Source organism: Eumetopias jubatus, unplaced genomic scaffold (genome assembly GCF_037043125.1).
Source record: "Eumetopias jubatus isolate StellerSeaLion01/CBP00866 unplaced genomic scaffold, mEumJub1_p1.0 scaffold_2, whole genome shotgun sequence".
NCBI classification, from domain to species: domain Eukaryota; kingdom Metazoa; phylum Chordata; class Mammalia; order Carnivora; family Otariidae; genus Eumetopias; species Eumetopias jubatus.
In genome coordinates this window covers 122,526,774-122,552,019 of record NW_028274808.1, presented here as the reverse complement: position 1 = coordinate 122,552,019, position 25,246 = coordinate 122,526,774, and the positions used below count along the sequence as shown (strand labels likewise).

The following is a 25,246-nucleotide window of genomic DNA, read 5'->3' as shown; positions in this document are numbered from 1 at the left end:
ATAAAATCATGAATGAAAGAGGAGATATCACAACCAAAACTGAAGAAATACAATTTTAAGAACATACTAACCAAGGACACAAAGGATCTATACTCTGAAAACTATAGAACACTCATGAAAGAAATTGGGGAAGACACAAAGAAATGGAAAAGCATTCTATGTTCATGGATTGGAGGAATAAATATTTTTAAAATGTATATGCTACTTAGAGCAATCTATATATTCAATGCAATCCCTAACAAAATACTATCAACTTTTTTCACAGAGCTGGAACAAATAATCCTAAAAATTTGTATGGAACCAGAAAAGACCCCAAATAGCCAAAGGAATGTTTAAAAAGAAAACCAAAGCTGATAGCATCACAATTCTGGACTTCGAGCTCTATTACAAAGTTGTAATCATCAAGGCAGTATGGTACTGGCACAAAAACAGACACATCAATGGAACAAAATAGAGAACCCAGAAATGGACCCTCAACTCTATGGTCAACTAATTTTTGACTAAGCAGGAAAAAATATGCAGTGGAAAAAAGACAGTCTCTTCAACAAATGGTGTTGGGAAAATTGGACAGCCACATGCAGAAGAATAAAATTGGGCCACTTTCTTACACCATACACAAAAATAGACTCAAAATGGATGAAAGACCTAAATGTGAGACAGGAATCCATCAAAATCCTAGAGAAGAACACAGGCAGCAACCTCTGTGACCTCAACTGTAGCAAGTTCTTGCTAAACACAGCTCCAAAGGCAAGGGAAACAAAGGAGAAAATGAACTATTAGGACTTCAAGATAAAAAGCTCGTGCACAGCAAAGGAAACAGTCGACAAATCTAAAAGACAACTGAGTGAATGGGAGAAGATATTTTCAAATGTCTTATCAGATAAAGAGCTAGTATCCAAAAATCTATGCAGAACTTACCAAACTCAACAACCAAAAACCAAAAAATCCAATCAAGAAATGGGCAGAAGACATGAACAGACATTTCTCCAAAGACATCCAAATGGCCAACAGACACATGAAAAAGTGCTCAACATCACTTGGAAAATACAGGAAAATACAAATCAAAACCACAATGAGAGCCCACATCACACCAGTCAGAATGGCTAAAATTAACAAGTCAGATAATGACAGATATTGGTGAGGATGTGGAGAAAGGGGAAACCTCTTACACTGTTGGTGGGAATGCAAGTTGGTGCAGCCACTCTGGAAAACAGTATGGAGGTTCCTCAAAAAGTTAAAAATAGGACTACCTTACTGCCCAGCAATTGCACTACTAGGTATTTATCCAAAGGATATAAATGCAGTGATTTGAAGGGGCACATGCACTCCAATGTTTATAGCAGTAATGTCCACAATAACCAAATTATGGAAAGAGCTCAGATGTCCATCGACAGATGAATGGATATAGAAGATGTGGTGTATACACACACACACACACACACACACACACACACACAGACACACACACATACACACAATGCAATATTATTCAGCCATTTGAAAGGATGAGTACTTATCATTTACACTGATCTGGATGGAACTAGGGGGTCATTATACTAAGTGAAATAAATCAGTCAGAGAAAGGCAAATACCATATGATTTCACTCATATGTGGAATTTACGAAACAAAACAGATGAAAATAGGGGAAGGGAAGGAAAAATAAAATAAGATGAAAATAGAAAGGGAGAAAAGCCATAAGAAACTCTTTGACAATAGGGAATAAACAGAGGGTTGCTGGAGGGGAAGTGGGTGGTGGGATGGGGTAATTGGGTGATGGGCATTAAGGAGGGCACAGGATGTAATGAGCACTGTGTATTATATAAGATTGATGAATCACTGACTTATACTACTGAAACCAATAATATATTATATGTTAATTGAATTTAAATAAAATATAAACTGAAGCACAAAGAAAAAAAAAGAGGACATGATATATAGGGATTATAAGAAATGTTTGAGGCATAGTAAATAGGTGTAACATATCTATTTATTAGGGTCCCAAATGATAGGAAAGAATGTGACAGAAGAAATATATGAATATATAATGGTAAAAGTTACTTAAAACTGATGAAAGACATCAACCCAGAGGCTCTGCAAACCTCAGGCAAATAATTATAAAGAGAACCACAGTTTTGACACATTGAAGAAACAGACAAAAAAAAAAAAATAGTTGCTTTCAAAGGAGAAACAATAAACTTAACAATGACTTCTCAATTGAAATGACAGAAGACCTAAAACAATAGAATAACTCCCAACCTACAAATCCAATCCCTCCAAAATAAAAATGACAAAGACATTTTCAGACAAAATTACAATAATTCATCATCAACAGACCTTAACCAAAAGAAGAACTAAAGGGAGTTTTTCAGGCAGAAGAAAAATGATTTGATACAGAAACCAGAAATGCAGAAAGAAACAAAACACAAAAGATAAGGTAAATGTTTTGGTAAATATGAATAAATATTGATTGTATAAAACAGTAATATTCAAAGGGTTCAAAATATACATAAAGTTACACTGTATGACAAAATTAACAAAATAGGGGGTAGAAAATGGAGCTAAAATGTTTTAAGTTAGCATATTGAGAAGTGGTAAAAGTAATCCTTTTTATTAAACTGCAAAAAGTAAAGGATACATATTGTAATTTTGGTGGCCAGCACTAAAAGACTATAAAACAATACATAACTAAAAATGTTATAAAAATAGATGAAATAGAATCATATAAAATATTTTACTAAGTCAAAAAAGAAGGTGAGGTAAGAAAAAATGCTAAAACAAGCAAGCCAATAGAATATATACAACAATATGGCTTCTATACACACAAATGTATCAGTAATCACATTAAATATAAATAGATTAATACTGCAGTTCAACACAGTTTATCAGACTGGATTTTTAAAACTTAGACATGTTTAGTGTATATCTTTCACTCTTGACTGTATGTCAAATTTTACATAAACTAAAAGAGTCTGGGTTAATCCTATGGGTAATTTTTAATTATTAATAATAGTAACAAAAGTTACTAAGTTTTTGCTATGTGCCAGAGCTATTTAAAGTATTTTACATGTATTGATTCATTTAGTATTCACAATAATGCTTCGTAGTATGTACTATAATGATCTCTATCTAACTAAGGCATAAAAAGTTTAAATAACTTACAAAGGTCAGTGACAGAGCAAGAAAATATGCTCAAGTACTCTGACATCAGAGATCATGCTAATAATCACTAAGCTATACTGTCTCATTATCTGCAATGGAGAATAAAGATTATAATGAGGGCTTTGTAAAGAATTCTTACAAGTTACAATTCTTCTAAATTTAAATGTCAGGTTACTTAGAATAATGAACTTCTAGTACATTTTAAGCAAAATACAACAAAAATATTCTAAAAACTACTAACGTTCATGATGCATTTCTTTTAACTTTATTTAAATTTTATTAGATTTTAAAATTTATTAGATTAAATTTAATTTTGTTTTGTTTTGTTTTTGTTTTTTTCTATTATTTTACATTACTCACCATACAGTACATCATTAGTTTTTGATGTAGTGTTCCATGATTCATTGCTTGCGTATAACACCCAGTGCTCCATTCAATATGTGACCTCTTTAATACCCATCACCAGGCTAACCCATCTCCCCACCCCCTCCCCTCTAGAACCCTCAGTTTGTTTCTCAGAGTCTATAATCTCTCATGGTTCATCTCTCCCTCCAATTCCCCCCTCATTTTTCCCTTCCATCTCCTAATGTCCTCCATGCTATTACTTGTGTTCCACAAATAAGTGAACCATATGATAACTGACTTTCTTTTTTTTTAATTTTATTTATTTATTTGACACAGAGAGAGAGATAGCAAAAGCAGGAACACAAGCAGGGGTAGTGGGAGAGGGAGAAGCAGGCTTCCTGCTGAGCAGGAATCCTGGGATCATGGCCTGAGCTAAAGGCAGATGCTTAACAACTAAACCACCCAGGTGCCCTGATAATTGACTTTCTCTGCTTGACTTATTTCACTTAGCATAATCTCCTCTAGTCCTATCCATGTTGATGCTAAAGTTGAGTATTCATCCTTTCTGATGGCTGAGTAATATTCCATCGTATATATGGACCACATTTTCTTTATCCATTCATCTACCGAAGAGCATCTCAGCTCTTTCCACAGTTTGGCTATTGTGGACATTGCTGCTATGAACATTGGGGTGCATATGGCCCTTCTTTTCACTACATCTGTGTCTTTGGGGTAAATACCCAGGAGTGTAATTGCTGGGTCATAGGGTAGCTCTATTTTTAATTTTTTGAGGAACCTCCACAGTGTTTTCCAAGGTGGCTGTACCAACTTGCATTCTCACCAACAGTGTAAGAGGGTTCCCCTTTCTCCACAACCTCTCCAACATTTGTTGTTTCTTGCCTTGTCAATTTTTGCCATTCTAACTGGTATAAGGTGGTATCTCAATATGGTTTTGATTTGAATTTCCCTGATGGCTAATGATGATGAACATTTTTCCACGTGTCTGTTAGCCATTTGTATGTCTTCTTTGGAGAAGGGTCTGTTCATGTCTTCTGCCCATTTTTTGACTAGATTATTTGTTTTTTGGGTTTTGAGTTTGGGAAGTTCTTTATAGATCTTGGATATCAGCCCTTTTTCTGTAGTGTCATTTGCAAATATCTTCTCCCATTCTGTGGGTTGCCTCTTTGTTTTGTTGACTGTTTCCTTTGCTGTGCAGAAGCTTCTTATCTTGATGAAGTCCCAAAAGTTCATTTTTGCTTTTGTTTCCCTTACCTTTGGAGAAGTGTCTTGAAAGAAGCTGCTGTGACTGATGTCGAAAAGGTTACTGCCTATGTTCTCCTCTAGGATTTTGATGGATTCCTGTCTCACATTGAAGTCTTTCATCCATTTTGAGTTTATCTTTGTGTATGGTGTTAGAGAATGGTCAAGTTTCATTCTTCTGTATATAGCTGTCTAATTTTCCCAGCACCATTTATTGAAGAGACTGTCTTTTTTCCATTGCATATTTTTTCCTGCTTTGTCAAAGATTATTTGACCATAGAGTTGAGGGTCCATATCTGGGCTCTCTATTCTGTTCCATTGGTCTATATCTCTGTTTTTGTTCCAATACCATGCTGTCTTGGTGATCACTGCTTTGTAATATAGCTTGAAATCAGGCAATGTGATGCCCCCAGCTTTGTTTTTCTTTTTCAGCATTTCCTTGGTGATTCGGGATCTTTTCTGATTCCATACAAATTTTAGGATTGTTTGTTCCAGCACTTTGAAAAATGTCATTGGAATTTTCACTGGGATGGTGTTGAAAGTATAGATTGCTCTGGACAGCACAGACATTTCAACAATGTTTATTTTTCCAATGCATGAGCATGGAATGTTTTTCCATCTTCTTGTGCCTTCTTCAATTTCTTTCATTAGTGTTCTATCGTTCCTAGAGTATAGATCCTTTACCTCTTTGGTTAGGTTTATTCTGAGGTATCTTATGGTTTTTGGTGCTATTGCAAATGGAATCTATTCTCTAATTTCTCTTTCTACAGTTACATTGTTAGTGTATAAGAAAGCAACTGATTTCTGTGCATTGATTTTGTATCCTGCCACATTACTGAATTGCTGGATGAGTTCTAGTAATTTGGGAGTGGAGTCTTTTGGGTTTTCCACATAAAGTATCATGTCATCTGCGAAAAGAGAGAGTCTGACTTCTTTGCCAATTTGAATACCTTTTATTTCTTTTTGTTGTCTGATTGCTGTTGCTAGGACTTCTAGTACTGTTGAATAGTGGTGAGAGTGATACATTTCAAATATATTTATATCAGCACTTAAACATGATTAAGGTAGTAAATTTAATGTTATCATTTTTTACCTCATTAGAATATATATAAATAAAATATTTTGTAAGAATTTCATAAAATCTCAGTGAAATTTTAATTTTTGTTTAAATAAGAAAAGCTTTTATTTACTCCATTTGTCTTTTATGCTTACAAACCTTAAGCAACTCCCAGAGATTACAGATAATGATTTACAGCTGTTCTTTCATTACAATGAGATCTATTTCAGCTATATCTGAAGTTTTTAACTAATTTAAAGCACTAGAGTGATAACTTTGGCAGCTCATATACTAAAACCGGAACAACACAGAGAAGATTAGCACCCTGTGCAAAAATGACTTACAAATTTAACTTCATTGCACTAGGGTATTCTTATATTACCACCATAAACATCTTAGGATTCAATTTCCTATAAACCATGTGTGTTCCACTTTCTGGGTTGAAAATAATTTTCTCTGATAGGAAAGACAAATCCAATTCAGCATTTCAGTGGCTCTACTATCCCCATTTCATCTACCCCACCCCTACAGAGTTTTTTTAGTTTTTTTTTTTTTTGCCAAACCAAACTTACACAAACTAATTTTAATTTTCTGTAGTATTTTTTACAATAAATTTTCCTTCTCTTTAAGCTTCCTGGAGTACAGTTCTATGCTTCTCTCTCATATTCATTTATTCAGTTATAATTTCCCGAGTGTCTACTATAGGACAGATACCATGTTTCCACTGTTTTGTACATGTCCTTTTATGATTTAACAACTATGTTCAAACTTCCCCAATGTTTAACTTCTATTTATATTCTACCTATAAAATATCTATCTGTTCCATCTATATTTTTTGTTATTGTTAGCTACTTTTACTTTTCCATATGTACATTCTTTTAAACTTCTCAAATTCTTTAGGAGAAAGAATAATATATACACATATATTACAATGTCCTTTTAAAAATGTCTTCTAAAAAGTTTAATGTATAGCAAAACTGCATTTTCAGAATTTTACTCATGAGTTATTTTCCTGTCAACACTTTTAGGTTAGTTTCACTGTTAGAGTCTCTGATCTTAAGAACATTTCTTATCTGCTGATCATTTTGAAATAGGGATTATCTAATTTCCTTATACATATCTAACCATGTCCAGAATCTCTTCTTTGACAATTCTAAACTGTAAAATAACATGATCACTATTTGCAAACGATACTTCCCTTCTATTTCATTAGTTCTCCTTTATTAAGTCAAAATTAAGCTAAGACAGGAGTTCCTCCCATAGCTTCCTCTACCTTTTGTGAAAGTAAATTATCAGTAAATCAAAAACATGTACGACATTCTGCTTTCAATAAAATGAGAAATCCAACAAAAGCTTTTAATATCTACTCACATAGTTATCACCTTTGATACTCTGTATTAGTTTTTATAGATCAAGATTCCATCTGGTAACATTTTCCTCTGCCTGGAAGACTTCCTTTAATATTTCTCTTAATGCAGGTCTTTGAGGGATGAATATTTCAGCTTTTATATATATATAAAGGTCTTCATTTTATTCTCCATTTTGAAAGATATTTTAGCCTACTATAGAATTACAGGTTGACAACTGTTTTAATACTTAAAAATATTGCACTGCTGTCTTCTGACTTACATCATTTCCAATAAGAAATATACTGTCATTTTTAACTTTGTTCCCCAATGCTATGTATCCTTTTTCTCTGGCTGCTTTTAATAATTTTTTTTAACCATTCTAGTCAGTTTGGTTATAATATGCCTTGGCATAGTTTCTTTAATGTCTTTTGTGTTGCAGTCTTGTTGAGCTTCATGGATAAATGGGTATTTAGTTCTTATCAAAGTTTGGAAATTTTCAGCCATTATTTCTTAAAATATTTTTTATGCCCCTGCACTTTTTCTCTTCCTTCAAGGATGCTAACTACACACATATTAGGCCACTTCAAATTGACTTAGAGTTCATTGATACTTTATTCACTATTTTTGTCCTTTTTCTCACTATTTCATTTCAGATAGTTTCTACCAGTGTCTTAGGGTTCACAAATCTTTTCTTCTGAACCTTCTAATCTGTTGTTAATGACAGTGTACTTTTTTAAAAAATGTTATATTTGCTATCTCTAGAACTTCAATTTGTGTCTTTTTATTTGTACCATTTCTCTACTCGATATGTTCAATCTTTCCCCTACCTTCTTAAACATGTGGAATATAGTTATAATAACTGCTTAATGTCTTTATCTACTAATTCTATCATCTCCAATTTCTGGTCTTTTTCTATTGATTGTTTTTATTTTCCTGATTCTAGGTTATATTTTCCTGCTTCTTTGCATACCTACTAATTTTTTTTATTGGATGTCACACTCTGAATTTTATCTTCTTAAATACTGGATATTTTTTAATTCCTATGAATATTATTGAGATTTGTTCTGAGACACAGAAGTCTAGTAAAGCAAAAAAATATATAAAAGATGAAACACCTGGAGAAAAAATATAAACTGTCATTCACAGGTGGCACAATTGTGCTTGAGTAAATTTTTTAAAAACTAATAATAAATTAGTAGAATTAATCATTTAATTTAGCAAGAAGTATGGATCATTGGTAAAGCAAATCTTTAATAAAGACTATTACATTTCTTTATACCAATAGCAGAAAGCTAAACAATGAAAATATTTAAAAGGTACCATTAGAACTAAAAAACATGAAATACTAAATACCAAGGAATAAATCTAATAAAGATGTATAAGACCTCTACACAAAAATTATAAAACCACAAAAAGCATTTAAAGGAGACCTAAATTACTTTCAGAAAATAGTGGAGCAGTTTTACTTTATTTTTTGTAGTGGAGCAATTTCAAAATGAAGATACATATTTAGAGAAATACATATGAGATCCTCAAAGAAATAAATAAGATCCATCTTTTGAAAAGAAATTACAAACATAGTTGAGAACCAAATTAACATTTATTCTTATGCCATAAATTACCACATAAAATTATTTCTATAATAATAGTATGGCTTGGAATGCCTGGGTGGCTCAGTCGGTTAAGCATCTCTTAGTTTTAGCTCAGGTCCTGACCTCAGGGTCATGAGACTGAGCCCCATGTTGGGCTCTGCACTCAGGACAGAGTCTGCTTGTCCCTCTGCCTGTACTCCTTCCCATGCTCTCTCTCCGTCTATCTCTCTCTCTCTCAAATAAATAAGTAAAATCTTAAAAAAATAATAATAATAGCATGGCTTAAAATAATGAGGCATATATGCTACATGTAATTTTTAAGCCCTATGCCTTGGTATTAGATATAAAGAATATTATTTTGGTATTCACAAATTACCTGATAATCAGCAGGACCAGGAGCAGTAAAACCTTCTTTCTGAACCAGGAAGAGGGTCCGAGGAACAGAAGAACCAAATGCACTTTTCTTTTGTTTCATCAAGCAGGTATTGCTAAAGTTGTCGATTATAGTATTGTTTAGGATATTATAAAACCCAGGACCTAAAGTCATGAGGAATACCACAGGTAAGAATAAACATGTTTTTAATTTTTTTTTAACTGAGTAGCTTTAAGTAAATTTTTTTAGACAGAACTCTCCTATATTGCTGGCAGGAATGTAAAATGGTATGACATTTAGAGAAATAATTTGTCAAATTCTTATAAAGTTAAACATATACTTATTATATGACCCAGAAATTCTAGTCCTAGGTATTTTCCCAAGAAAAATGAAAAAAAACTAAATGTTCATAAGCTGGTGAATAAAAAAAAAAAGTGCTATACCCAAACAACAAAATTACCACTCAGCAATAAAAAGGAAATATAAATGCAATAATATGAATCAACCTCAAAAACATGATACCAAGTGAAAGAAGATAGACAAAATCCTGAAAAACATATGATTCTATTTATATGAAATTCCAGAAAATGAAATATCATAGTGACAGAGACAGTAGCCTGGAATGGGTGGAGACTAACTGCAGAGTGGAATGAGAGAGCATTTTTAAAATGATGGAAATTGTCAACATTTAATTTTAGTGGTGGTTACCTGACTACATCCATTTACCGAAACTCATCAAACTGTACACTTAAATGAACTATTTTATTGTATAAATTATACCTCAATAAAGAAGAAAGAAAGAAAGAAAGAAAGAAAAAGAAGAAAGAAAGAAAGAAAGAGAGAGAGAGAGAGAGAGGGAGGGAGGGAGGGAGGGAAGGAAGGAAGGAAGGAAGGAATTCTTGATGCCAAAAAGTATTAAAGAGTTGATGTAGCAACATTAAAAATTAATTTGGCAATGGAATGAATCCTAAACTAAAAAAAAAAAAAGATTTTGAAAAATATGGAAAGTTTTTCCTTACAATTATAAGAATTGAACTAAAACTTATGTAGAAAACTGAACCAAATTAACTTTTGGAAATTATTAAAATCTTATTTATATAGCTCTCCAAGCATATTTATTGAAGTTTATAAATATTATAGATAGCATATTCTAAGAGAAATATAGTAAATAAGAGTACAGAGTTTAAAAAATCACTTTGAAAAAAAATCACCTATCATCCAATATTCCTATCACAGCAGTTACCTTATTTTTGCGTTTTACCTTTCAGGACATACTTATAACCAGGAATATTTTCTACAGTGGCAATCTGAGTGAATATTTGAAACAAATTTTACATTTTGTATCTTTTTATGTTTGTACATATGTTTTATATTTCAGTAATATTAAAAAATCAGTTCCAGTAAGCAGCAATATCCATCCACAAAATGCAATATATACTTGAAAGAACACTTAACTTGCTTATACTCAAGTTATAATCTACTAATTCTACTAAATTGGCTCTACAACTAAATAGTTAAAAACATAAGTTCTCATTTGTTTTTCTGGGCTACAAGTTCCATGTCTGAAGATACAGAAATTGACTAAGATCAGGCTACTCAAAATGTGGTCTGTGGGCTGTTGCTTGTCCAAGAACAATCCACAAGAAAAGAAACTTACAATTAAATGTAAATTGACTATTTCACTAAACACTTTTTTTATTAACATATAATGTATTATTTGTTTCAGGGGCACAGGTCTGTGATTCATCAGCCTTACATAATTCACAGCGCTCACCATAGCACATACGCTCCCCAATGTCCATCACCCAGCCACCCCATCCCTCTCACTCCCCTCCACTCCAGCAAACCTGTTTGTTTCCTGAGATTAAGAGTCTCTTATAGTTTGTCTCCCTCTCCAATTTCATCTTGTTTCATTTTTCCCTCCCTTCCCCTATGATCCTCTGTCTTGTTTCTCAAATTCCTCATATGAGACCATATGATAATTGTCCTCTGATTGACTTATTTCGCTTAGCATAATACCTTCTAGTTCCAAACACATCATTGCAAATTGCAAGATTTCGTGTTTTGTGATGGCTGCATAATATTCCATTGTATATATATACATCTTTTTTATGATCCAGTGTGTCATTTAAAGGCTTTATTTCCTTTTTTATTTGTTTATGGAAGGGTATCTCGGCTCTTTCCATAGTTTGGCTATTGTGGACATTGTTGCTATAAACATTGTGGTGCACATGCCCCTTCAGATCACTACATTTGTATCTTTGGGGTATACCCAGTAGTGCAATTGCTGGGTCATACATTAGCTCTATTTTCAACTTTTTGAAGAACCTCCATACTGTTTCCAGAGTGGCTACACCAGCTTGCATTCCCACCAACAGTGGAGGAGGGTTCCCCTTTCTCCGCATCCTCACCAACATCTGTCATTTCCTGACTTGTTAATTTTAGCCATTCTGACTGGTGTGATGTGACATCTCATTGAGGTTGTGATTTGGATTTCGCTGATGCCGAGTGATGTTAAACACTTTATCATGTGTCTGTGCCATTTGGACGCCTTCTTTGTAGAAATGTCTGTTCATGTCTTCTGCCCATTTCCTGATTGGATTCTTTGTTCTTTGGCTGTTGAGTTTGATAAGTTCTTTATAGATTTTGGATACTAGCCCTTTATCTGGTATGTCATTTGCAAATATCTTCTCCCATTCTGTCAGTTGTGTTTTGGTTTTGTTGACTGTATGCTTTGCTGGGCAAAAGCTTTTTATCTTTTTTTTACCTTTTTTTTTATTATGTTATGTTAATCACCATATATTACATCATTAGTTTTGATGTAGTGTTCCATGATTCACTGTTTGCATATAACACCCAGTGCTCCATTCACTATGCGCCTTCTTTAATACCTATCACCAGGCTTACCCATCCCCCCATACTGTTTTCCAGAGTGGCTGCACCAGCTTGTATTCCCACCAACAGTGCAGAAGGGTTCCCCTTTCTCTGCATCCCCGCCAATATCTGTCGTTTCCTGACTTGTTAATTTTAGCCTTTTATCTTGATGGATGAAGTCCCAATAGTTCATTTTTGCCCTTGCTTCCCTTGCCTTTGGCGATGTGTCTAGGAAGAAGTTGCTGTGGCTAAGGTCAAAGAGGTTGCTGCCTGTGTTCTCCTGAAGAATTTGGATAGATTCCATTCTCACATTTAGGTCGTTCATCCATTTTGAGTCCACTTTTGTGTGTTGTGAAAGGAAATGGTCCAATTTCATTCTTCTGCATGTGGTTGTCAAATTTTCCCAACACCATTTGTTGAAGAGATTGTCTTTTTTCCATTGGGCATTCTTTCCTGCTTTGTCGAAGATTAGTTGACCATAGAGTTGAGGGTCTATTTCTGGGCTCTATTCTGTTCCATTGATCTATGTGTCTGTTTTTGTGCCAGTACCATACTGTCTTGATGATGACAGCTTTGTAATATGACTTGAAGTCTAGAATTCTGATGCCACCAGCTTTGGTGGTCTTTTTCAACATTTCTCTGGCTATTTGGGGTCTTTTCTGGTTCCATACAAATTTTAGGATTATTTGTTCTATTTCTTTGAAAAAAATTCATGGTATTTTGATAGGGATTGCATTAAATGTGTAGATTGCTCTAGGTAGCATAGATATTTTCACAATATCTGTTCTTCCAATCAATGAGCATGAAACGTTTTTACATTTCTTTGTGTCTTCCTCAATTTCTTTCATGAATATTCTATAGTTTTCTGAGTACAAATCCTTTGCCTCTTTGGTTAGATTTATTCCTAGGTATCTTATGGTTTTCGGTGCAATTATAAATGGGATTGACTCCTTAATTTCTCTTCTATCCTATTGTTGGTGTATTTCTGTGCATTGATTTTATATCCTGCCTCTTTACTGAATTCCTGTATGAGTTCTAGCAGTTTTGGGGATGGAGTCTTTTGGGTTTTCCACATAAAGTATCATATCATCTGCAAAGAGTCAATGTTTGACTTCTTTGCCAATTCAGCTGCCTTTTATTTCTTTTTGTTGTCTGACTGCTGAGGCTAGGAATTCTAGTACTATGTTGAACAGCAGTGGTGATAGTGGACATCCCTGCCATGTTTCTGACCTTAGTGGAAAAGCTCGCAGTTTTTCCCCATTGAGTCTGATATTCACCGTGGGTTTTTCATAGATGGCTTTTCTGATATTGAGGTATGTACCCTCTATCCCTACACTCTGAAGAATTTTAATCAAGAAAGAATGCTGTACTTTGTCAAATGCTTTTTCTGTATCTATTGAGAGGATCATATGGTTCTTGTTCTTTCTTTTATTAATGTATTGTATCACATTGATTGATTTGCGGATGTTGAACCAACCTTGCAGCCCAGGGATAAATCCCACTTGGTCGTGGTGAATAATCCTTTTAATGTACTGTTGGATCCTATTGGGTAGTATTTTGGTGAGAATTTTAGCATCCATGTTCATCAGGGATATTAGTTTCTAGTTCTCCTTTTGGATGGGGTCTTTGTCTGGTTTTGGGATCAAGGTAATGCTGGCCTCATAAAATGAGTTTGGAAGTTTTCCTTCCATTTCTATTTTTTGGAACAGTTTCAGAGGAATAGGTATTAATTCTTCTTTAAATGTTTGGTAGAATCCCCCTGGGAAGCCATCTGGCCCTGGGCTCTTGTTTGTTGGGAGATTTTTGATTACTGATTTAATTTCCTTAGTGGTTAGGGGTCTGTTCAGGTTTTCTATTTCTTCCTGGTTCAGTTTCGGTAAATTATACATCTCTAGGAATGCATCCATTTCTTCCAGATGATCTAATTTGCTGCATATAGTTGCTCACAATACGTTCTTATGATTGTTTGTATTTCTTTGGTGTGGGTTGTGATCTCTCCTCCTTCATTCATGATTTTATTTATTTGGGTCGTTTTTCTTTTCTTTTTCATAAGTCTGGCCAGGGATTTATCAATCTTATTAATTCTTTCAAAGAACCAGCTCCTAGTTTCATTGATCTGTTCTACTGTTCTTTTGGTTTCTATTTCATTGGTTTATTATTTCTCTTCTCTTGCTGGGTTTAGGCTTTATTTGCTGTTCTTTCTCCAGCTCCTTTAGGTGTAGGTTTAGGTTGTGTATCTGAGAACTTTCTTGTTTCTTGAGAAAGGCTTGTACGGCTATATAATTTTCTCTTAGGACTGCCTTTGCTGCATCCCAAAGATTTTGAACAGTTGTGTTTTCATTTTCATTGGTTTCCATGAATTCTTTAAATTCTTTAATTTCCTGGTTGACCCATTCATTCTTTAGTAGGATGCTCTTTAGCCTCCATGTATTTGAGTTCTTTCCAACTTTCCTCTTGTGACTGAGTTCTAGTTTCAAAGAATTGTGGTCCAAAAATATGCAGGGCATGATCCTCATCTTTTGGTACCGGTTGAGACCTGATTTGGGACCCAGGATGTGATCTATCCTGGAGAATGTTCCATGGGCACTAGAGAAGAATGTGTATTCTGTTTCTTTGGGATGGAATGTTCTGAATACATCTGTGAAGTCCATCTGGTCCAGTGTGTCATTTAAAGCCTTTATTTCCTTGTTGATCTTTTGCTTAGATGATCTGTCCATTTCCATAAGGGGGGTGTTAAAGTCCCCTACTATTATTGTATTGTTGTTGATGTGTTTCTTTGATTTTGTTATTAACTGGCTTATATAATTGGCTGCTCCCATGTTAGGGGCATAGATATTTACAATTGTTAGATCTTCTTGTTGGATAGACCCTTTAAGTATGATGTAGTGTCCTTCCTCATCTCTTATTATAGTCTTTGGTTTAAAATCTTATTTGTCTGACATAAGGATTGCCACCCCAGCTTTCTTTTGATGTCCATTAGCATGGTAAATGGTTTTCCACCCCATCACTTTCAATCTGGAGGTGTCTTTGGGTCTAAAATGAGTCTTTTGCAGACAGCATATCGATGGGTCTTGTTATTCTATCTGATACCCTGTGTCCCTTGATTGGGGCATTTAGGCCATTTACATTCAGGGTGACTATTGAAAGATATGAATTTACTGTCCTTGTATTGCCTGCAAGGTGACTGTTACTGTATATTGTCTCTGTTCCTTTCTGGTCTATGTTACTTTTAGGCTCTTTCTTTGCTTAGAGGACCCCTTTCAATATTTCTTGTAGGGCTGGTTTGGTATTCGCAAATTCCTTTAGTTTTTGTTGTTCTGGAAGTTTTTTCTCTCTCCTTCTATTTTCAGTGACAGCCTAGCTGGATATAGTATTCTTGGCTGCAGATCTTTCTTGTTTTGTGCCCTGAATATATCATGCCAGTCCTTTCTGGCCTGCCAGGTCTCTGTGGATAGGTCTGCTGCCAATCTAACGTTTCTACCATTGTAGGTTACAGACCTCTTGTCCCAAGCTGCTTTCAGGATTTTCTCTTTGTCTCAAGACTTGTAAGTTTTATTGTTAGATGTTGTCGTGTTGACCTATTTTTATTGATTTTGAGGGGAATTCTCTGTGCTTCCTGGATTTTGATGCCTGTTTCCTTCCCCAAATTAGGGAAGATCAGTGCTATAATTTGCTCCAATATACAGTCTGCCCCCTCTCTCTTTCTTCTTCTCTGGGATCCCAGTTATTCTAATATTGTTTCATCTTATGGTATCACTTATAGCTCAAATTCTCCCCTCCTGATCCAGTAGTTGTTTATCTCTCTTTTTCTCAGCTTCTTTATTCTCCATCATTTGGTCTTTAATACCACTAATTCTCTCTTCTGTCTCATTTATCCTAGCAGTTAGAGCCTCCATTTTTGATTGCACCTCATTAATAGCCTTTTTAATTTCGACTTTGTTAAATTTTAGTTCTTTTATTTTTCCAGAAAGGGATTCTCTAGTATCTTGTATGCTTTTTTCAAGCCCAGCCAGTATCTTTATAATCATCATTCTGAACTCTTCAAGCAGGGACCCAACAAGCGGCAGATCCAGGGAGACTCCCCTTCATCCACCAGGAGGAATGGCACAGGAGTGCACCACAGGAATCTGCTGGGTTTGGAATCTAAAAATGGGGTCGTATGCCAGAGATAGAAATGCTCAGTCACAGGCTGGTGAGCACGGAGTGCGCCGGAGACCAGGGAGACAAGAGTGATTGAGTGATTTTTTTTTTTAAAGATTTTCTATTTATTTATTTGACAGAGAGAGATACTGCAAGAGAGGGAACACAAGCAGGGGGGAGTGGGAGAGGGAGAAGCAGGCTTCCCGCCAAGCAGGGAGCCCAATGCAGGGCTCATGACCTGAGGCAAAGGCAGATGCTTAATGATTGAGCCACCCCAGCACCCCTAAAAAAAAGGTTTTAAAAAAGGAATTGATAAGAAGTTGGTTTAAAAAAAAAAAGAAAATAAAAAAAAATTAAAAAGGAGAGAATGTGATCAGGCAGAGGACTAGAACAAAGCCATGCACTAGATTAGGTTATATTTTTGTCTGTTACAAGAAACCATATCCCAAAATTTTAAAGAAAGAAAAACATATATATACAAAAAATAAGGTTAAATACAATGAAGGGATAGACTATGACTGTAAAAGTGAAAATTAAAAAAGGTTTTAAAAAATGAATTGATAAAATATGTTGGTTGAAAAGGAAAGAAGAAAATTGCAAAAAAAAAAAAAGAAAAAGAAAAAAAGAAATTTAAAAAATTAACTTTGAAAGACTAAAGAATCATGGGGAAAAAGCCATGAATTCCATGTGCTGTATTCCCCTAGTTCTGGGGGTTTGCCCTTCTCATTGATTGGTAAACTTGGTCTTGGCTGGATGTTCTTACTGATCTTCTGGGAGAGGGGCTTGTTGCAGTGATCCTCAAATGTCTTTGCCTGAGGTGGAATTGCACCACCCTTGCCAGAAGCCAGGCTAAGTAATCTGCTTGGGTTTGCTCTCGGGAGCTTTTGTTCCCTGAAAGCTTTCCATACAGCTTTAGAGGACGAGAATGAAAATGGGGGCCTCCCAATCTCCGGCCCCAGAGGAGCCAAAAACTCAGGGCCCCCACTCTTCAGTGCACCCTCAGAGAAAAGCAGTCAATCACTCTTGTCTCCCTGGTCTCTGGCACACTCCATGCTCAGTGGCCTATGACCGAGCATTTCTATCTCTGGCACACGACCCCGTTTTTAGACTCCAAACCCAGCAGATTCCTCTGTTGCGCTCCCGTGCCACTCCTCCTAGGGGAGGAAGGGGAGTCTCCCTGGATCTGCCACTTGTTGGGTCCCTGCTTGAAGAGTAGTGGCCCGACTGTGCTGCGGATCACAGTTTATGGCAACCCTTAGCTGAGAGCCTACTCCTTGGCTCCATCTTTGCTGCCAGGTTCCCTGCTCTGATACCTGAGAGCTCCGCCACACTCAGGCACCCCTGGTCTTCCTATGACCCCAGGGTCCTGAGACCACACTGTCCCAGCAAGGGTTCCACCCCCCACTTAGCCACTGGAACGACATCCCTCAGTGGAGCAGACTTCTAAAAGTTCTGATTTTGTGCTCTGCTGCTCTATCACTTGCTGGTAGCCAGCTGACAGAGGCTCCCTCCCCCTGCAGTCTATCTTCCCAAATATCACCTCAGATGCACTTCTCCACATGTCCTACCTTCCAGAAAGGAGTCACTTCTCTGTTCATAGGATTGCTGCTATTCTTTTCTTTGATCTCCTGTTGAGTTTGTAGGTGTTCAGAATGGTTTGATAACTATCTAGCTAAACTCCTGGGACCAGATGAAATTTAGGTCTCCTACTCTTCCCCCAACTTGCTCTTCCCCCCTCACTAAGCATTTTGTAACTAGTCTTTCTCCATAAAGGAAGGATTGTGTTGATTTACATTTTGGTACAATCTTCTTTCTCCTTGTAGGTAGGAAATAAACAGTTGACAAAAGGGCACTTTGAGTAGTATGAGGCTAGAGATACTTTAGGTGCTTTCTGGATTAAAAGTGATCAAATCATCATACACAGTCAAATAGAAGGTTCTTCTCAAAGAAGCTACCCATAAACTCTTCCCAATTTTTCCAATATTCCAGTTCTAATATCTATTTCTCAAAAATCTCTATCAAAAATTCTCTTGTGCCAACTCTTAGAAAACCTAAATGCTAATGTCTTATTTCAGCAATCTTCAAACATTCCTCCACTGGTAAAGTTTAGAAAAAAAGGTAAATAGAAAGTGTAATAAAAACTATTTGGACCACCATTTAAGGTACTTAGAAGACAAGTATTTGAGATCTGTCTCTCTTCAGGTAGGAGAAGACAACAGAACACATTACAGCTTAAGTGCTTAAATATAGGGACCTCACTCAAAAGTATATATATCACAAGTAGTACCTTGTTAAGCATCTGATTCGAAAAGCCATCCTGATTATGTAATTCACTCACATTAGAGGTCTTTCACATTCATTTTTCTAATCAGTAAGTATAGAAATGCCCAGGAACCCCAGAACTAGAGAGTTTAGGGTTACCTTCTAAAAGCAACCTGTAAGTATGTTCTAGAACTGATTGATGGGTCCAATTCATTACTGCATACTAATATCTACATAGAAAAAAATTGAAGTTCCATGAGGCCATTCTAATTCTTAAAATATGTAAGATTCAGGATTAGATTGGAAGGGTCATCATAATTTAACTGTATCCTTCACAAATAAACTTTTGGGGAATTTATAATACCTTATTCATAATACAGTAGACCACAATATTGAAAATAAGACCTAATCCTAAGGCAGTTGGGCCAGTCAATAAGTTCATATTTTAGAAATACTTTGGATTTCAGATTCATGAGAAACACTACTCAGCTAGGCTCAGCTGGGATAGTGCCAAGCACCTACACATGACCTCTCCAGAGTTGCAGTCTTAGAATACTTAGACTTCACAGAGGCTCAGGACTCCAAAACCAACTGTTTCAATAGGCCCAGGTATATACGGTAAAGTTCAGGACTTTGCCTAAGAAGTGCTAAAATATCACTTCCACTGCATGCTATTGGTCAAAAAAGACACCAGACTAACCAAGATTGGAATGGAGAGGAATAAGACTCAACTTCTCAATGGCATGAGTAGTAAATAATTTTGTACCAGTATAGACTTACCATAACAAATTACCATAACAAAACTTATAGCAATTGTTTGAGATCAGGCAATGGGTCAGAAGCTAGAACAACTCAAGACTTAGAGAAAGGGACATGAGAGGACAGTTGGTGATAGCTTAAAGGACAGGAGGAAAATGTTATTGGAGGCTGGAGATATAATGTAATGGCAGAGATTTTAACAAAACTAATGCTTGAGATAATGAAGAAAATAATGAATAGTTTCTAGCTAAGAAAGTTTCCAGGCTGAATATCAAAAGTACCAACTAGTTGTTTTTAGCCATGTGTGCGAAGGTATGGAAAGAAAGATAGGAGTTCATATTGGGATTTCATCAAGATAAAAAGCTTTTGCACAGCAAAAGAAACAGTCCACAAAACCAAAAGACAACCGACAGAATGGGAGAAAATATTTGCAAATGACATATCAGATAAAGGGCTAGTATCCAAAATCTATAAAGAACTTATCAAACTCAACACCCAAAGAACAAATGATCCAATCAAGAAATGGGCAGAAGACATGAACAGACATTTTTCCAAAGAAGACATCCAAATGGCCAACAGACACATGAAAAAGTGCTCAACATCGCTCGGCATCAGGGAAATCCAAATCAAAACCTCAATGAGATACCAACTCACACCAGTCAGAATGGCTAAAATTAACAAGTCAGGAAATGACAGATGTTGGCGGGGATGTGGAGAAAGGGGAATCCTCCTACACTGTTGGTGGGAATGCAAGCTGGTGCATCCACTCTGGAAAACAGTATGGAGGTTCCTGAAACAGTTGAAAATAGAGCTACCGTACGATCCAGCAATTGCACTACTGGGTATTTACCACAAAGATACAAATGTAGGGATCTGAAGGGGTACGTGCACCCCAATGTTTATAGCAGCAATGTCCACAATAGCCAAACTGTGGAAAGAGCCAAGATGTCCATTGACAGATGAATGGATAAAGAAGATGTGGTATAGATACACAATGGAATATTATGCAGCCATCAAAAGGAATGAGATCTTGCCATTTGCAACGACGTGGATGGAACTGGAGGGTGTTATGCTGAGTGAAATAAGTCAATCAGAGAAAGACATGTATCATATCATCTCACTGATATGAGGAATTCTTAATCTCAGGAAACAAACTGAGTGTTGCTGGAGTGGTGGGGGTGGGAGGGATGGGGTGGCTGGGTGATAGACATTGGTTACAGTATGTGCTATGGTGAGCGCTGTGAATTGTGCAAGACTTTTGAATCACAGATCTGTACTTCTGAAACAAATAATGCAACATATGTTAAGAAAAAAGAAAAAGAAGAAGATAGCAGGAGGGGAAGAATGAAGGGGAGTAAGTCGGAGGGGGAGACGAACCATGAGAGACGATGGACTCTGAAAAACAAACTGAGGGTTCTAGAGGGGAGGAGGGAGGGGGAATGGGTTAGCCTGGTGATGGGTATTAAAGAGGGCACGTTCTGCGTGGAGCACTGGGTGTTATGCACAAACAATGAATCATGGAACACTACATCAAGAACTAATGATGTAATGTATGGTGATTAACATAACAATAAAAAATTTTAAAAAAGAAAGATAGGAGTTCAAACAGTTGTTTTCAAGGAGAATTTATAAGAAATGAAAGAAATCAAAATTTTCTGGGGTTGAAAGTAAAACTTCTTTTCATTCCATCTCTACATATAGCAAAAAGCTCTCAAAGCAAGAAATGGCCTAAGATCAAAAACCAAATCCAGGATATGACTGTAAGACCCTTTGTTAAGACCTCAGAAAGATTTAAGATGGTACGTCATAGAATCTTTCAGTTAAAGAAAAGGCTTCTAAGAATTTTAAGGCCATATGTCATAGACCCTCTTGGCTAAAATAATAATAATGCTCCTAAGAATCTAAGAATATCGAAACACAGCGGCACCAAAGGTGACCCAAAGTAGACAAAGGTTTTCCTAAGAAATACATTTGAGTGTGGCTTTTGTCCAGGTATTTGATTCTAAGTCAATACAATAAGATACTTACAAAATAGTTTTTAAAGGGAATTATACAAACCTGAAAAGAAAGAGACAAGAACAGTGCAAAATGAAAAGTGGCTATAGATCCCTCGTCTTCTATAGGCTGTAGACCCCTCAGCTTCTATAGGAGAAATCTCCAACTGCAAACACAGCCTACTTTGGGATTTTTTTATTGCTTCCTGAGGTAAGCCTGCATTGCCATATACTTCCCTCTTTGGACCACTTTTGCCGTATTCCAAAGGTTTTGACCATTGTGCTTTCATTTTCATTTGTTTCCATGTCTTTTTTGATTTCTTTGATTTCCTGGTTGACCCATTCAATGTTTAGTAGCATGTTGTTTAACCTCCATGTATTTTTGGTCTTTCCAGATTTTTTCTTATGGTTGACTTCTAGTTTCATAGTGTTGTGGTCATAAAAGGTACATGGTATGAATTCAATCCTTTGTATTTGTTGAGGTCTGTTTTATGACCTAATATGTGAGCTATTCTGGAGAATCTTCCATGTACACTTGAAAAGAATATGTATTCTGCTGTTTTAGGATGGAATGTTCTAAATATATCTATTAAGTGCATCTAGGATGGAATGTTCTGAATATATCCGTTAAGTCCATCTGGCCCAGTGTGTCATTCAAAGCTATTGTGGCCTTGTTATTTTCTACTTAGATGATTTGTCTATTAATGTCAATGGGGTGTTAAAGTCCCCTACTATTATTATATTATCAATTAGTTTCTTTATGTTTGTTATTGTTTTATATATTTGGGTGCTCCCATGTTGGGTACATAAATATTTACAATTGTTATATCTTATTGTATTAACCCCTTTGTGGTTATATAATGCCTTTCTTTGTCTCTTTTTAAGGTATTTATTTTAAAGTCTAGTTTGGGGGCACCGGGGTTGCACAGTCAGTTAAGCATCCAACTCCTGGCTTTGGCTTAGGTCGTGATCTCAAGGTTGTGAGATTGAGTCCCATGTTGGGCTCCACAATCAGCATGGAATCTGCTTGAGTTTCTCTCTCCCTTTCCCTCTGTTCTTCCTCCCCATGCTCTCGTTCTCTCTCTCTCTCAAATGAATAAATAAATCTTTAAAATAAATAAATAAAATATAGTTTATCCAATATAAGTATTGCCACTCTGGCTTCCTTTTGACATCCATTTGCATGATAAATGTTTCTCCACAAGATTCTGTTGAGAAATCTCCAGCTAGCCTTAAAGGTCTTCCCTAGTAAATTAAGAACTTCCTTTGTCTTGCTGCTCTTCAGATTGTTTCTTTATCACTATATTTTGCAAATTTAATTACAATATGTCTTGGAGTGGACCCACTTTTGTTGATTTTGATGGGAGTTTTCCGTGCCTCCTGGATCTGGATATCTTGTTTCCTTCCTCAGACTAGGGAAGTCTTCTGCTATTATTTCCTGAAATAAATTTTCTGCTCCCTTTTCTCTCTCCTTCTTCTGGGACTTCTATAATATGAATGTTATTACATCTGTTGGAGTCATGAGTTCCCTAAGTCTACTCTCATGTCCCATAATTATTGTTTCTCTCTTTTTGTTCAGCTTCATTATTTTCCATTATTTTGTCTTCTAGGTCACTAATCATTCCTCTGCTTCTTCTGGCCTGCTGTTAATTGTATCAAACCCATTTCTAATCTCGTTTATTGTATTCTTCATCTCTGATTGATTCTTTCTTAACTCTTTTATCTCTGTGGTAAGGGTCTCACTAATATCTTCTATTCTTTTCTCAAGCTCAGTGAATATCATTATGATTGTTACTTTAAATTCTCCATCAGGCATGTTACTTGTATCTGTTTTGCTTAGATCTCTAGCCGTGTCCTTATCTCTTCTTTCATTTGGAATAAATTCCTCTGTCTTGGCATTTTGTCTAAGTCTCTGCCTTCTCCATTAGAAAAGCCAGTTATGTCTCTTGCTCCTGAAAGTAATAGCCTTATGAAGAAGAGGTCATGTAGTGCCCAGGGTGTAGTGCTTCACGGAATGTCTCCAGGCATGCTGCATGCACTCTGCTACTGTGTTTTGGCCGCTCTATCTTCAGGCCAGTTGTCTCTAGAGGCTCTCCCTGCCTTCTGTGGGCAGTGTTGGGTCCCTGGACTGAATGTGGTGAGTTTTAACTAGGTGTACCCTAATCTGCTTGTGAAATGAGACCTGATACCAACTCTGCCAGAAATGAAGCCCTGTAGAACTCTCTGGTCAGGAAATATTGTGTGGGCAGGGGCTTCTGGGGGGAGGGACTTGACCTTTTGGGGGAGGGGCCTGTTGTGCTGGGACTGAAGCAAACTTGACTGAGAAAGGCAGTCCTGCCAAAGCACATGGGGTGGAGCTTGGTGTAAACAAGTTAGGCAGCCAGAAACACAGCCTATTTCTTATAGAAAAGAAAGGATGTTTCAAAAGATGGAACCAAGAGCCCAAAGGCAGAACAAAGGACCTTGGAAAATCATTCCAAGGGAGCCCAACTGGGCCCTAATCAAGGAAATTACAATATGTGCCTGGTTGGATTTCATAGTTGTTATAGGCCTATGACTGTTATGGGCCTCTAGTTTTCTCTTTTCTGAATAGGAGCATCTAGTATGATTATCCTATCTTTCTCCCATTGCTGTGTTTTGGGATGTGTGAGGCAGATAATGTGTGTCTTTAGTTCATAGCTCTTCTGACAGAGAGAAGTCATACTCAAGAAGCTAATCTAAAGTATCACACCCAACAATTCTCACCTATAGTGATACAGGTCTTAGACAACAAAATACTGGACTTCAAGATTACACCATAATTACATGAGATTTTGGAGGCCTGGGGAAGGCATGTAGGACAACTGTAAATGTTTTGTGGGCCAAGGGTAGTCTATAGTAAATTAAAATGGCCAAAAATTCTTTGCTATCCATGTCATTGAGAGATGAAGTGTCATGCTCTTCTGTCCAACATGTGCTGCCCTGAGTAACCTGATTAACAAACAGAATGTGGGATTTCTGACATTAGGAAATAAGACTTGTACCATCCTGCCAGGTCCTATAGAGTCCTGAGCTACCAAATTAAAAGACCAACTACCCTGGAACAGCAATGCTGAAGCTATGTATGCACTCTGAATGACAGTCTTATCTGAGCTCTGCCTTCCAGCCATCCCACAAAATAGTAAGATACAAAAGAAAACTCTGTGTTTTTAAGCCACCAAGTTTGTTATGCAGCAACACATAACTATACGTTAACATTTATATAAGTTATTTTTGTGCTGGATTCTTAGTTCTGTATACTAAAATATCCAGTGAGAATACTAGAATATGTTTTAGGCTATCCCCAAAATAAAATTTTAACAAAAGTGCATTTCATAAGTTAAAATACTGGCAGTGACCACACAGTTGATATATATGTTCACCCATAAAGAGAAATTAGGAAATTTACCGAATAAAGGAAAACAATAGAAAATTACCATTAAGATATGTGACCTGTTAAATTGAAATCTTACTAAAATTATACATTATTTTTAATCTATCTGTGTTTAGTGTATAGTCAATACTTTTAAAAATGTGACTTAAAATGACAACACAAACCACAGAACAAAAAGAATTGTGCTTTTTGGTACATCCATCTTGTCAAGAATATTAAGTTATATAACTACATAGATTAATTACTAACCTGGCATTTCCTCTGTCCTGAAGTCCTGTGTGAATCGAGCAGCACTTTGACCAAATGGAGTACTTTTCAGTATTGGTGTTTTCTTCAAGGAATTGAAAGCAGTTCGAGATTCATTATATGTGCCAGGAGCTGGAGTGATTGATTTCATAGGTACAAATCTCTGGTAAAGAACAGGAAAATATGCCAATGAGAAATGTACTACATAATACATTTTGATATTTCATGAGTTAAAAGCTGCCTTCTTACTTAATATAACATCTGGAGTTTAATTTATTTATTAATGGAGTGAAAAAATACAGACGAATTAAGATCTTGTACCTATCAAAACATAAAATATATAGCTTTTAGTAAAATCATATATATATTAATACAGTAATGCATTACGTACTTTACTAAGCCAAACAGACATTTTGAAGGAAA

At 36.0% G+C, this 25,246-nt stretch overlaps 1 protein-coding gene and 1 non-coding gene across 2 annotated transcripts in view; one reads left to right on the top strand and one right to left on the bottom strand.

The window, feature by feature from the left end:
* The window catches only part of STPG2 (sperm tail PG-rich repeat containing 2), a 517,945-nt gene that overhangs the window by 368,605 nt on the left and 124,094 nt on the right, over positions 1–25,246 (bottom strand). Inside the window, exons 8-9 of the mRNA XM_088020218.1 lie at positions 24,827–24,986; positions 9,140–9,300 (exon numbers count right to left, since the gene is read on the bottom strand). Of these exons, the coding sequence (XP_087876344.1) occupies positions 9,140–9,300; positions 24,827–24,986 (321 nt within the window). The remainder of the gene's footprint in view (positions 1–9,139; positions 9,301–24,826; positions 24,987–25,246) is intronic.
* On the top strand, positions 6,090–6,194 carry LOC148164886 (U6 spliceosomal RNA). The gene has a single exon (XR_015767817.1). It is a non-coding gene; the product is annotated as a U6 spliceosomal RNA (small nuclear RNA).